Source organism: Pelophylax lessonae (genome assembly GCF_965119305.1).
Source record: "Pelophylax lessonae genome assembly, chromosome: 1".
NCBI lineage: Eukaryota > Metazoa > Chordata > Amphibia > Anura > Ranidae > Pelophylax > Pelophylax lessonae.
In genome coordinates, this window is record NC_138768.1 from 302,045,367 (window position 1) to 302,059,925 (window position 14,559).

The following is a 14,559-nucleotide window of genomic DNA, read 5'->3' on the forward strand; positions in this document are numbered from 1 at the left end:
GGAATGAACTTCAGTCCCTAAAAAAAGGCTGGTTATCCACTTAAAGACTAAGCCTCTTTCTGACACTTGTTGCTTACAAGTTAAAATCTGTTTTGTATGCACACATCTCTAGAGTCCTCCTGATCCAATAACTAGCTCATCAATCTATACAAGGCCTGAAGTGTATCTCTAGCTAAAACTAGTGGTGCACCGAAATGAAAATTACGGTGCCGAAATCGATAACTCAGGATGCACTTGCACGAAAACTGAAACAGTTTTTGAAAAACAAGTTTAAATTGAATTAATGTGGCTGGCGTTTTTGCTTAGAAGTCTATAAGAGGCATTTTGCATAGAAGCCAATGGAACGCGATTTTGCACTGAAGTCACCAGGGGGCGATTTTGCATAGAAATCAATGAATAGCAATTTTGTACTGAAGTCAATGAGATGCGATTTTGAATTAAAGTCAGTGGGACGCAGCATGCCACTATTGGCACCTTTTTTTTCTATCGGCAAAACACTGATAACCCTTTTTTCACCTGATAATTTTCAGCAGCCGATAGATCGGTGCTTTCCTAGCTAGAACTTTTTTTAGTTTTGGACGAAATTAGGAAGAGCTAGAACTTCTGTCAGGTTTTTACTGCTGTCTGGTTGTAGCACTTCCTACAAACTACATGTTTTATTTTTATATTAAGCCACCTGAAGGAACAGGATTGGACTCATTCACAAGTGTGCACATTTCTCAATTTGACCTACTGAGCTTTGCATACAGGCTTTTTTTTTTTTAACAGGAGTTATAAGGGGACAGGAAAACAAGAGGAAATGAAGGCTGGCCATACATGACTCGGCGGTGCTGAATAAAATAAATCAATCAATTCTCTCATTCATGCTAAAAGCGTGGATGGGGGAATCTCCACTGCCACCTGCAGATGCCTGAATACAATGGTGCTGTCAAACAGTGACTGCATTTGATGAGATGCACTAGCTGTTGAGTGAATAATTTTCCAACCGGATGAGTCCGTTTTTTCATTTTAAACTGACTTTTATCAAAACAGATGGAGCTTGCAGGGCCATCCACAGCTCAACTTTCAGCTGATAGCAGTAATCAGAGGAAGTTCAAGTAGTCTATGGCTAAGTGCTACCTTCTATTTGGATATAATATATATATATATATATATATATATATATATATATATATATATATATATATATATATATATATATATATATATATACACACACATATACAGTGCCTTGCGAAAGTATTTGGCCCCCTTGAACTTTGCGACCTTTTGCCACATTTCAGGCTTCAAACATAAAGATATAAAACTGTAATTTTTTGTGAAGAATCAACAACAAGTGGGGCACAATCATGAAGTGGAACGCAATTTATTGGATATTTCAAACTTTTTTAACAAATAAAAAACTGAAAAATTGGGCGTGCAAAATTATTCAGCCCCCTTAAGTTAATACTTTGTAGCGCCACCTTTTGCTGCAATTACAGCTGCAAGTCGCTTGGGGTATGTCTCTATCAGGTCAGTTTTGCACATCGAGAGACTGAAATTTTTGCCCATTCCTCCTTGCAAAACAGCTCGAGCTCAGTGAGGTTGGATGGAGAGCGTTTGTGAACAGCAGTTTTCAGTTCTTTCCACAGATTCTCGATTGGATTCAGGTCTGGACTTTGACTTGGCCATTCTAACACCTGGATATGTTTATTTGTGAACCATTCCATTGTAGATTTTGCTTTATGTTTTGGATCATTGTCTTGTTGGAAAACAAATCTCCGTCCCAGTCTCAGGTCTTTTGCAGACTCCATCGGGTTTTCTTCCACAATGGTCCTGTATTTGGCTCCATCCATCTTCCCATCAATTTTAACCATCTTCCCTGTCCCTGCTGAAGAAAAGCAGGCCCAAACCATGATGCTGCCACCACCATGTTTGACAGTGGGGATAGTGTGTTCAGGGTGATGAGCTGTGTTGCTTTTACGCCAAACAAAAAGTTTAATTTTGGTTTCATCTGACCAGAGCACCTTCTTCCACATGTTTGGTGTGTCTCCCAGGTGGCTTGTGGCAAACTTTAAAACAACACTTTTTATGGATATCTTTAAGAAATGGCTTTCTTCTTGCCACTCTTCCATAAAGGCCAGATTTGTGCAGTATACGACTTGTTGTCCTATGGACAGAGTCTCCCACCTCAGCTGTAGATCTCTGCAGTTCATCCAAAGTGATCATGGACCTCTTGGCTGCATCTCTGATCAGTCTTCTCCTTGTATGAGCTGAAAGTTTAGAGGGACGGCCAGGTCTTCATAGATTTGCAGTGGTCTGATACTCCTTCCATTTCAATATTATCTCTTGCACAGTGCTCTTAGGGATGTTTAAAGCTTGGGAAATCTTTTTGTATACAAATCCGGCTTTAAACTTCTCCACAACAGTATCTCGGACCTGCCTGGTGTGTTCCTTGTTCTTCATGATGCTCTCTGCGCTTTAAACTGACCTCTGAGACTATCACAGTGCAGGTGCATTTATACGGAGACTTGATTACACACAGGTGGATTCTATTTATCATCATTAGTCATTTGGGTCAACATTGGATCATTCAGAGATCCTCACTGAACTTCTGGAGAGAGTTTGCTGCACTGAAAGTAAAGGGGCTGAATAATTTTGCACGCCCAATTTTTCAGTTTTTTATTTGTTAACAAAATTTGAAATATCCAATAAATTTCGTTCCACTTCATGATTGTGTCCCACTTGTTGATTCTTCACAAAAAATTACAGTTTTATATCTTTATGTTTGAAGCCTGAAATGTGGCAAAAGGTCGCAAAGTTCAAGGGGGCCGAATACTTTCGCAAGGCACTGTATATATATATATATATACACACATATACTATAATATTGCCAATTATATATGAAACCACTTTGCGTTGCCCTTACATGCCTAAGAAAAGTAATGCAAGGATACTGAATATGATTCCACCAAAGCATGCAGAGAATGCCATGCGTGGATAGCCTTGACGAGCTAGCGTGATGTCAGATACAAAATCTGTAGGAATAAAAGAAAAAGAGCTTATGAATAAAGACGTAAACAGGTGAGACGACAACATATTTTAGTGCCTGTATGGTCTACAAAGAAGTGCCTTAAAAGAGGCCTTCCAGTTAAACTATCTTCCAACCTGTTTTTTGACTAGTTGACCCTAGCTTGAGAACTCCCTTGTAAGTGAGATCCACAAAATACTTTTTATCAGACTGAGGTCCAGACAGGTAAAATAATGCACAAAAGCAGCATTATATATGAAATAGCTACAGTAAGACCAGCATGTGCCACGGTGTGTGAAATATAATGTGATCACCATTATGCAGTTATAAGACGGAGAGAGGGGGGGCACATTTTACCGTAAACCTGTTTAAATGTAGATAGGCATTATTTTTTCTGCTGATGAGCAAGTCTGTGGATTTACCATTACCTTAACTGTGTAGTTTGGATAATTACTCTAAACAGAATTTGGCCTGTATTGTGTTCTTTTTAACACAGTAGTTCCTGCGGAATTTTTCATTTTAACATATGCGCAGGAGTACCATCATGTTCATATGCAAAATACAATGTCCATTAACAAATCTGGTCTACTCAAGCCCTAATAGTGAGATCATTTGCACAATACTAGCATACAAATACAGAAAAATGTTGATCTTTGTTTAGAAGAGTACAAAAAGTAGAGGTGAAGCTCCTTGTACACAGAAATCTGACATTCATATTTTTACACAAAAGATTCTCTCCGAAACCCAATTAAAATAAAGCCTATATATAAAATGATATCTACTGTAGATTATACTGGCAAAAAAACAACAGCTACAGTCGCTTTTGTGCATTCATGTGCCACAAGTGATACCAAAATGTCAGATAAGGGGCAGCATGAAACTGTCAGAGTGGTGCCAAAGCAAATTTTACACTTTAATGGGTTTTATTTTCCAACTTTACCATTTACCAGCTTGTGGCTGGGCATAACAAGTAGGTCAAAATCTAGTGTAGTACTTGCAGTGTCCTCCCTAGGCCATTATAAGCACTCAAAAGACTGTATTAGACATGTGATCGTTCTGCAACTTGGCAAAAGTTGATTTTTATTTTTCCATGCTACCAGGTACTTGCCTCGTACTGAACGGGGTAGGCATGCGGTGTGACTTTTAGGTCTACTTGGAGGAGCTATTTACTTCCAGAATGTTTTGGTGACTTTGGGGAGCTCTAAATTTTGGACCACCCAGCTACTCTTTCACCTCACCCAACTGAAAAAAAAAATCTTAGAACAGTAAGTGGACATTGTAATGATCACCTGTACTAGACACAGAATGAGGCGGCCATGTTGTTCGATTTGCTTATAGGACGCCATGACAGTTTACAAAAGACCCTCACTCACACTGGCTCAGCTTCTGAACTCTGGCAACACCAAGGACATTGAATGCAAGTATACTTACTTCTCAATTCTACCTTATTTTTTCTAATTGCTGAATTATGTCTCTATTTCTTTGAAACACCTTTTTCTGTAAATATTTTATTTGCACCAATTTTAACCTTTTTATTATTAAACTTTATTTTGAAAAGTGTTAACCTTGTCCCTAAGCTCTTAAATGCAAGCTAACAACGAACCTGTCTCTTGAAGAGTGCTACTGTATAGAATAAATCCTCTAAACATTCCTGTCTGTGGTGACAGTGCGTGTTACAGACGATTATTCTAAAATCATAATTGGTATTTCTAAAATTACGAGCATCCTCTGGGCTCATAACGTAGAGGTGGTGGCAGTGAAAGGGTTAATTGCTTAATTAGCCCGGTGACAATCGCTCTCAGCCTGCTCACATCTAGATTGTGGTCCCGCAAGCTGGAAAATCTTTGTGCAGGGTGCAGCTGAGAGTGGCATTGTAACGTGCAAGTGACGGCAGGGTGTGAGATTGGCTGGTCCTTGGTCGCGAGTTAGTGAGAAGGGCAGGGATCTGATACCCGCCACCGTCACAGACATAATTTTGGCTACTGTGTTATTAAAGCATCACTAATGCTAACAAGCTTATAAAATAGACACTTCTGCTACTGACATCCATATGATTATCCAAGCTTGTAGAGTACTGCTATTCATTTATCTTCTTTTATGTGATACTGCCCAGCTCCAACGGGTAAAAATCCACCAATTTCTGTAAATTTAGGTTAATTATTCACTAATAAAAATAAAAAAAGAGGTATCTATAGAAAAGATGTTGCTTACTAACCCCCAATACTGTTCCCCCAGGCAAGCAAGGTTAGCCCCAGAACTGTATTACTCAGCCGGAAGACAACTCCAAACGTGCGTAGCAGGTTAACAATTTCAGTTGCAGCAGCACTGATCCAGAGAGCACTGGCAATGAATCCCAAGAAGGAGAACAGCTGAGGAGACAGCAAGAGAAAGCAATAAACATGAAGTATAACACACAATAGAGTACAGTGAACAAAACCTGGCTTTTAATCAGATGCTTACAAAGTAGTACTTGGGTGGCTGATCGTTCTTAGTGGTGAAAAAAAGGAGGACTGCCAGTGGAGTTCCAATGATCAGCAGAAGAGCCCAGATTGGCATTGTGCCCTGAATAAGGCATAGTGCATCTATGGGTGAAAGAAAGCAACATTTACATTTTTCTAATTCACAGGACAGACAATCACACGTTTAGTACAAGAACTTGGAAATAATGTTATGGTAAGCAACCGGCTAAATAACAGTTGAGATAGTGACAGTTTACAATAAGAAATTGTATTTTTATGGGCACTCACATGTTCCTGAATGTAGACAGAAGACACAGAGAAGAGGACTAGTGATTAGATGAATGCAGTTTAAAGGTCTCTGCCAGTTGAGATCCTCCTTGTCTGGGTCCACCACAGGGACACAGAAACGAAGCAGCACCTCAATGGGGAACTGGGTGGAGGTGAAAGGTTAAAAAAATGAAATTAATTTAAATACACATGGAAGGGCTTGCCCAGTCCCCTAGATTTTTGTTACCTTTGCAACTTTTAGAATTTTCCAATGCCACGGTTTTTGCCTCCACTTCCTTGCATCCACTGGATTTAAAGATTCCAGGAGGATCTGCCAGGTTCCAAGCTGCACTGGTAATAATGGTTGATACTCATCACCTGTGTAAAGAACTATTTTTATTCCTTGAAACTGACACTGTCTTCACTTTAGAAATACAACTACACAAAATTTATCTGAAACAAGATGTAATATTAAACCTGAACACCGGATAGTTACTAGGAAAAAAATCTAATTTTGGTCGCATTCACCCCTTGTCAAATGCTCATTTAGTGTAGGGTATATAGGAGAAGAATATTTGCTATATTCCTTTCTACCCCAGCAGCCGGTGCTCTTCTTTGCTCTAGCCCGGGAATGTGGGTGGACTCTTGACGACATTACGTACAATGCAGGACCAGTTTGATGATCACTGGTCCTGCAATGCACATTGTGACATCGTAAGGGGCAGGCACATGACTGTAGAAAAAGGAACAGCTTTGTAGAACCGGGACTGAGGAATAAAGTAAGTATATAACCCCTAGACTAAACAGGAATTCAACCTTAAATCAGACCTCCATCCCCCATATAAAATCCCCACATTTAAAGAAATACACAAGAAGAAAAATAACAAAAATATAAAACTTGCCTTACAACTTGGCTTTCACTTGTGGTGACTAGGAAAGGGCACTCATGGATGTTCCATTGAGATCTTGGGACGCTCCAGCAATGTGTAGCGTATCCGGATTCTTACTGGAAGGCCCATTGTTTGTTTCATGTGGGATATTTAAACAGTGGTTTGGAGGACTTAGGCTACATTCACACCAATGCGGTTTTTCATGCTTTTTGCAGAAAAACAAAACAATTTTTTAACATCTACATCAATGCATTTTTTTTACCTCTGCGTTTTTGGAAAGGGTCAGGGACTCTTTAAAAATGGCAAAAGGTGTTTTTTTTTTTTTTTCTATTATGATTCAATAGACTTCCATGGATAAGCTGCAGAAAAGAATTTAGTGAGTTTTTACCGCAATTTGCGTTTTTTTAAATCTGCCCAACAAAAAATCCCCCCCCCCCAAAAAAAAAAAAACATAAAAAATACAAAACGCAAATAGTGGCAAAAAACATGGAAAGCACACCAAAAGGCACTACAGAAATGCTTAAAAGTAACATGCATAGGTGTGAATCAAGCCTAAGTAATAATTGGACCTTGCATTTTGATGCATGGTCCACTTTATGGGGAGTTTCAAGAAAAAAAAAAAAAAAGTCCTAATGAAACTGCCACAAATCTATTTGCAGCTGCTGACTTTTAATTTTCTTTAAAAAAGACAAAAGTTCCTCTTCAAATTCGCCCCAATTTAAATTGTTCCAAGTATCTGTGTGCGAGATGCTAAGCTGAGAGCAGGGACTGATATAAATAAATTATGCAAAGTACTGTGTGAATTGTTGGCGATATATAAATACCTGTAATAAATCAATTATGGGCTGCCCTGCTTGGTCAAGAGGGATGTGTGAGAGACAGAATGGCGTGTGCAAGCAACTACCAAAAAGTGCTGGAGCCTTGCTCAACCAGAACCATGCTTTTCACCGAGGACTATTCAGGTTTAATTGTAAACAGGAATAAATCCAAGCATTTTTAAATGAAAAAATTGCCAGGTGTAGTATTTTTATTCGAACCACGGAATATTTTTGTTTACTATTTTGCAAGGAAAAGGATTTTTCTTTTTTTTTTTTTTTTTTAAAATGCATCGGTTTTTCAGCCTGAATGACCGTTTAAATGCCTCCATTGTATTTTATGGGTGTAGTTCAATGTCTGTTTTCACAAATTTGACATCTGACATGGAGCATCAAGCAAAATCTGCAATCCAGACTGTATATCACAATAAAAATGTTTAACACGAATTTATGAACACAGAATGGTCTCATCTGGTAGGAAGTACAGAAACTAAAAATGATCATACCAAACTCAGAGCCATGAGGAGTGGATTCTCTAGGTTCTTCATTGTCCGTTAGAAGATCTGAATATAGAAAGAGGAAATACAGGACATGAAAGGTAAAGAAAAGCCTAATTAACCAGGATCAATCTTCCAGTTTAACTACTGTGTGGTACAACTCATAACTGAGCTTAAAGGAACTTTACTTTTGTTATGCTACCATTAAAGAGCTGAGTGATGGTTCGACATGGCGTGACCAATACGTTTTTTTTAAAATATTTGTTGCCATGCGGTTAGGGTGCAGTTTGGGGGCCTGAGCTCTCGGTATCATCAATGGAGAAGCTTTTATCTTACCCCGATACAACCAAGCTAGTTACTACCATTTACTCACGCTTGCAAGCTGCTGGGACCAACCCCTTCCACTTGGCAAAACATAAACGGGAGGGGTTGATCCCTGGGTTATCTGAGGAGGGATTGGAGGAGGCCTCGGAGGTTTGTTTCCAGGCTCTTAGTTCTATTGATTGTTTTATACAATTTAAGTTTTTTACATCACCTGCATTATACTCCTAAGAAATTGGCTCTCATGGGCTTTGATTCTGCTTCCGCATGCCCCCGATGTGGTTACTTGGGAGTGAATGTTTTGCATATGTTCTGGACTGGTTCTAACATAATAGAGTATTGGAAGGACGTTTTTTCTTTTTTCAATAATAGACTTCATCTGCCTGTGCCTCATACCTGGAGATTGGTTTATTGGGTATTTTTCAATTACTTTGTTCATCGGACACATGCTTGAACCTTAATCCGTGTGTTATTATTTTATGCTCGGAAATTGATTCTGCTGAGATGGAAACATGCTGAAACCCCCAGGGTACAAATTTCTATAGTCTAGTGAACAAGGATATACCGGTTTACAAGTTGATATATAAGGGTAAGGCCTTCCCTAGTAGGTTCTTTAAAATCTGGCAGCCCTGGCTTGATATTGCGGATTCCTTTAGGAAAGATACCCCATTATCCCAACATACGTAAAGGGTAACGTTTAGTCAAGATGGACGTTCCACTGGTGCAATACAATCCAAGCTGTGGGCTTCTCGTCTCTCCTGGTGGGAGCATTGGGCGGCATGGAGGGTGGTGTGAATGTTTAGTGTAGCATGTATGTGTGTGAGGTTGGCTGGTTGTCCTTGTTGTCTTGTTACACTTTAAATGCAATAGACGGTTGTGCTACTTTCCGGGCTCGTTGTAGCCCATATGAATTGGCTCTGTTATCCTAAGTATTATATCTCCCTATGGGAAGCCAATCTGTCACTTCAACATGTTGGTTGCTTATTGACCTTGTGAGGCTCCTTGTGTTATTTATCCCCATATGCACTGCCTCTGTACGCTATTTTAAGATTCTGTTAATTGTTATTGTGATAAGTTAAGAAATAAACACCTTTAAAAAAAAAAAAAGAGCTGAGTGACACCGTGTAACCAACAGCTATTCAAATTAAAGTGGAGCTCCAGACTCCTTCAGATAACAAAAATAAATAAATCAGCAGCTACAAATACTGTAGCTGCTGACTTTTATTAGGACACTTACCTGTCCACAAATCCAGTGGTGTCTTCCCATTTTGGCTAAGGGAAACCAGCAGTGAAGCCTTGCGGCTCCACAGACGGCTCCCTACTGCGCACGTGTGAAGCATGCTGCGCTTTCTAAATGGCCCAGTGGCAGGAGAAGGAGGCGGGCCGAACTTCCAGCTGAGTGTGCCGTGGCAAAGTCAGCCGGAAGTGGTTACATGTTGAAACCAGGTACTGGCTCCCCCCTGAAAGGAGCCAAATGTGGCAGCAGGGGGGGGGGGGGGGCCGGGGGGTTGCACGGGTGTGGCGGGTGCACACAAGCGATGCTTGCCATTTTGGGTGGAACTCTGCTTTAAAAGGTGAGTATATGGAATTCAAGAGCCATCATGTGTACACGTGGGTACCAATGACATAGGCAGAGGAAGATGGAGAGTCCTAAACGATTTCAGGGACTTAGGCGCTAAGTTGAGGACTAGGACCTTCAAGGTAGTATTTTCCGAAATACTACCTGTACCTCAAGCCACACCAGAGAGGCAGCGGGAGATTAGGGAAGTTAACGAGTGGCTGAGGAGCTGGTGTAGTAAGGAGGGTTTCGGGTTCCTGGAGAACTGGGCCGACTTCTCAGTCGGTCACCGGCTCTTTGGTAGGGACGGATTGCACCTAAATGGGGTGGGTGCAGCTGTACTGGGTGAGAGGATGGCCAAAAAGTTAGAGGGGCTTTTAAACTAGGGAATGGGGGGGAGGGTACAGATGTAGAATTAGCCAGTGGAAAGCAAGTTTCAGAGGGCAGAAATGGGGGCATTAGCGGTAGGGTGTTCGGAGCTCCTAAACCCAGGGTGGGTACGGGGAAAAATCAAGAGAGCAGCCTAAAAACATCAAATGAGGATAAATGTAACCGATCAAAATTACGAGGCTTGTATACCAATGCCAGAAGCCTGGCCAACAAGATGGGAGAGCTGGAGCTGCTGATGTTTGAGGAGGACTTAGATTTTGTGGGGATAACTGAGACTTGGTTTGACAGCTCTCATGACTGGATGGCGACCATTTAGGGGTATTCCCTTTATCGCAGAGATAGAGAAGGTAAAAAAGGGGGAGGGGTATGTTTGTATATTAAGAACAGTATACAGGTAAATATGAGGGATGATATTAATAATGGAGCTATGGACGAGGCAGAATCCCTATGGGTAGAGCTTCAAAGGAAAGGCACGGTGGGGAAGGTAATATTGGGCGTATGCTATAGGCCCCCCAACCAGAGGGAGGAGGGTGAGGCTGACCTCATGTTACAGATAGGATTGGCAGCAAGGATGGGAAATGTCATTATAATGGGGGACTTTAATTATCCTGATATAGACTGGGCAGAAGGAACCGCGCATTCAGCCAAGGCTCGGCAGTTCCTAAATGTTTTACAGGACAATTTCATGGGTCAGATGGTGAATGCACCGACAAGAAACAATGCGGTACTTGACCTACTGATTACCAACAATACAGACCTGCTCACGGATATAGAAATACGGGACAACTTAGGGAACAGTGACCATAGGTCAATTGGTTTCAGTATTAATTACAGTAATAGGAAACACAAGGGTAATATAAGGACACTGAATTTCAAAAGAGCCAATTTCCCTAAACTGCGCTCGCTCGCTGCTAGAAAATATCAAATGGGATAGAACCCTGGGAACAAAGAACACAGAGGAAAAATGGGAGTGCTTCAAGAGCATACTTAACAAGGGGGTGGGCCAGTGCATTCCACTGGGAAATAAATTTAAAAGAGCAAAACTAAACCCTGGGTGGCTAAACTCCAACATAAAATGCATATTAGAGCTAAAGAAAAGGCCTGCAAAAAAATACAAGACTGAGGGGTCATTGGCAGCATTTAAGCACTACAAAGAGTGTAATAAGAAATGTAAAGACGAAATCAGGGCGGCTAAAATAGAACACGAGAGACATATAGCGGAGGAGAGTAAAAAGAACCCCAAGAAGTTCTTTAAGTATATAAACAGTAGGAAAGCGAGGCCAGAACACATTGGCCCCATAAAAGATGACAAAGGAAATATGGTCACTGAGGAGAGAGAAAAGGCGGAAGTGTTAAATAATTTCTTTTCTTCAGTCTTCACAAAGGAATCGGGGGGCTACACGAACCCAGCTTGTAAGGCCGAACTAAATAATACACCTCAGGAAGTGCCGCCATGGCTAACAGAGGATAGACTTAGAGCTAAACTAGAGAAACTTAACATAAATAAATCCCCGGGACCGGATGGCTTGCACCCAAGGGTTCTTAATGAGCTCAGCCAGGTGATTGCCAGACCATTATTCTTGATCTTTAAGGATAGTTTACAGACGGGTATGGTGCCAGCTGATTGGAAAAAAGCCAACGTGGTACCAATATTTAAAAAGGGGCCGAGATATATCCCGGGTAACTATAGGCCGGTCAGCCTAACATCAGTAGTCTGCAAAATTATGGAGGGGATGATAAGGGACCACATACAAGACTTTAGTAATGAAAACGGTATTATAAGTAGTAATCAGCATGGATTCATGAAAAATCGTTCGTGCCAAACCAATCTATTAACCTTCTACGATGAAGTGAGCTGCCACTTAGATACAGGTAAGCCTGTGGATGTGGTGTATCTGGACTTTGCAAAGGCCTTTGACACCGTTCCCCACAAACGCTTACTGTACAAACTAAGGAAGGTAGGTATGGACCATAAGGTGAGTACCTGGATAGAGAACTGGCTCCAGGGGAGAGTACAGAGGGTGGTGATTAATGGGGAGTACTCGGATTGGGCGGGTGTGGAAAGTGGGGTCCCCCAGGGTTCTGTCCTGGGACCAATCCTGTTTAATTTATTCATAAATGATCTAGAGGAGGGGATATCTAGTACAATCTCAGTATTTGCAGATGATACTAAATTAGGCTTGCCAATATCTTCTATGCAGGATGTGGAAATCTTGCAAGCAGACCTGAACAAAATAACGGGGTGGGCAACTACATGGCAGATGAGATTTAATGTTGAAAAATGTAAAGTAATGCACTTGGGGGCCAGAAACCAGAAAGCAAGCTACTCACTAGGGGGGGAACCTCTGGGTGAGTCTAGGATGGAAAGGGACCTGGGGGTACTGGTAGACAAGAGGCTTGGCAGTGGCATGCAATGCCAAGCCGCCGCAAGCAAAGCCAACAGAATACTGGGTTGTATAAAAAAGGGGATTCACTCCAGAAATAAAGAGATTATTCTTCCACTCTACAAGACTCTGGTCCGGCCACATCTGGAGTATGCTGTCCAGTTCTGGGCACCGGTCCTCAGGAAGGATGTGCTGGAACTGGAGAAAGTCCAGAGAAGGGCAACAAAAATAATTAGGGGAATGGAGGACATCAGCTATGAGGAAAGACTACAAGCACTGAACCTATTCTCTCTCTGGAGAAGAGACGATTGAGGGGGGATATGATATCAATGTACAAATACTGTACTGGCGACCCTAGCATAAGGAACAAACTATTCAGAGAAAGGAGATACAATAAGACACGTGGCCACTCACTAAAACTTGAGGAAAGGCGGTTTAACCTTAAAGTGCGTAAGGGCTTCTTCACTGTAAGAGCGGTAAGGATGTGGAATTCTCTTCCACAAGCAGTCGTATCAGCAGGGAGCATTGATAGTTTCAAAAAACTATTAGATGGACACCTTAAAGACCACAACATACAGGGGTATACAATGTATGGTTAAAAGCAAACACACACACACATCATAGGTTGAACTGGATGGACTGATGTCTTTTATCAACTTCACTAACTATGTAACTATCATGTGGTTTACTACAGCGAGGTTTAAATGTGATCTATACTCCCTTTCTTTCATTTCCTACGCTTTACAGGAAAAAAGGCTTATTCGCTGCCACAGACATTGTGAAGTTCATCAATGAGCCTAAAGTAAAACAATAGGCAAACCTTTTTTTTTTTTAATTTCATTTTGGATAGTGTAAGGGAGGGTTATAACCTTTGTGAGATTTTATTTTTTCGCCATCTGTGTTCCATTGCGGAGATATCCCTTTAATTCTTGTCCTATAGCCAAACAGGAAGTCAGGCTAAACCTCTGCAAATTAAGGAAATTAGGTCCGCATTGGAAGATTTCCCCTCTATTTTTCTGGGGACAAGCCCAAATTTGGGATTTTCTTTTACTTTCAATGATGATGGTAAACATAACAGAGAGGGTGAATCCCCTTAACTGGGACACTGACAGTAATAAAAACTGACAAGTATTCTAATCCCTATGAACTCTATCCAAAACTTAAAAAAAAAAAGGTTTGCCTTTAGTTTTACATTAATCACCAATCCATTCAGGTAACCCTTAAAAGTAGATGTTGGGGCAAAACACATGAAACACTTACAAGCATGCTCCTAACCTTAGATTTGAGATCACAATGCAGTGTCTTTGATGCAATGAAATGCAATGCAGTTTTATCTCTGCCCAGTTTTCTTCTGCTGGACTTCAGAACAACCCTTTCTTATCTCCATACCATAGAGGGAAGACTTCTGTTGTCCAAAAAAAAAAAAAAGTGAACTGGGTAGGACCAGCAACACTGCTTAGCATTTCATTGCAGCAGAGGCAGAGTGCGCTGAAAATTATGAGCTTGGTGGTTTTCTAGCAGGATCAACATGTATTTTTCAGTGTTTTTTTTTTTTAGGAGAGACAACGTATGGGGAAGTGCACACATATTGGAGAGATGTACTAAATAGGTTTTTTTTTTAATTTTCGCAGACATACAATGCAAAGGCACCAGTGGAGCAATTTTCCTGAAGTGATGTGTCTTCTACCTGTTCACATAAACCATTAAGGCCCCTTTTACACTTGTGCGACCTAAAAGTTGCACGATTTTGACGTGATTTTGATTGGAATTGAAGCAATGCCTGTGTAATCTTGAGGTCTAAGGACCTCAAAATTCATCAAAGTCAGACCAAAGTAGTGCAGGGACTACTTTGAAGTTGTTGCAACTTGAAGTCACACAGATATGAAATCATGGGTACGACTTTTCATGCGACTTTGCAGTCCCAAGTTGCAGGACAAGTCGCACAAGTGTAAAAGGGGCCTAAACAGT

The 14,559-nt window shown here is 40.9% G+C and overlaps 1 protein-coding gene across 2 annotated transcripts in view; it reads right to left on the reverse strand.

Moving 5' to 3' along the window:
• Positions 1-14,559, reverse strand: part of SLC8B1 (solute carrier family 8 member B1) — a 102,550-nt gene that overhangs the window by 12,897 nt on the left and 75,094 nt on the right. For both annotated transcript variants that reach the window (XM_082268658.1, XM_082268659.1), the window contains 6 exons: positions 7,948-8,004; positions 5,984-6,114; positions 5,758-5,899; positions 5,471-5,592; positions 5,226-5,379; positions 2,937-3,017 (listed from right to left, as the gene is read on the reverse strand). In XM_082268658.1, coding sequence (XP_082124784.1) covers positions 2,937-3,017; positions 5,226-5,379; positions 5,471-5,592; positions 5,758-5,899; positions 5,984-6,114; positions 7,948-8,004 — 687 coding nt within the window. The remainder of the gene's footprint in view (positions 1-2,936; positions 3,018-5,225; positions 5,380-5,470; positions 5,593-5,757; positions 5,900-5,983; positions 6,115-7,947; positions 8,005-14,559) is intronic.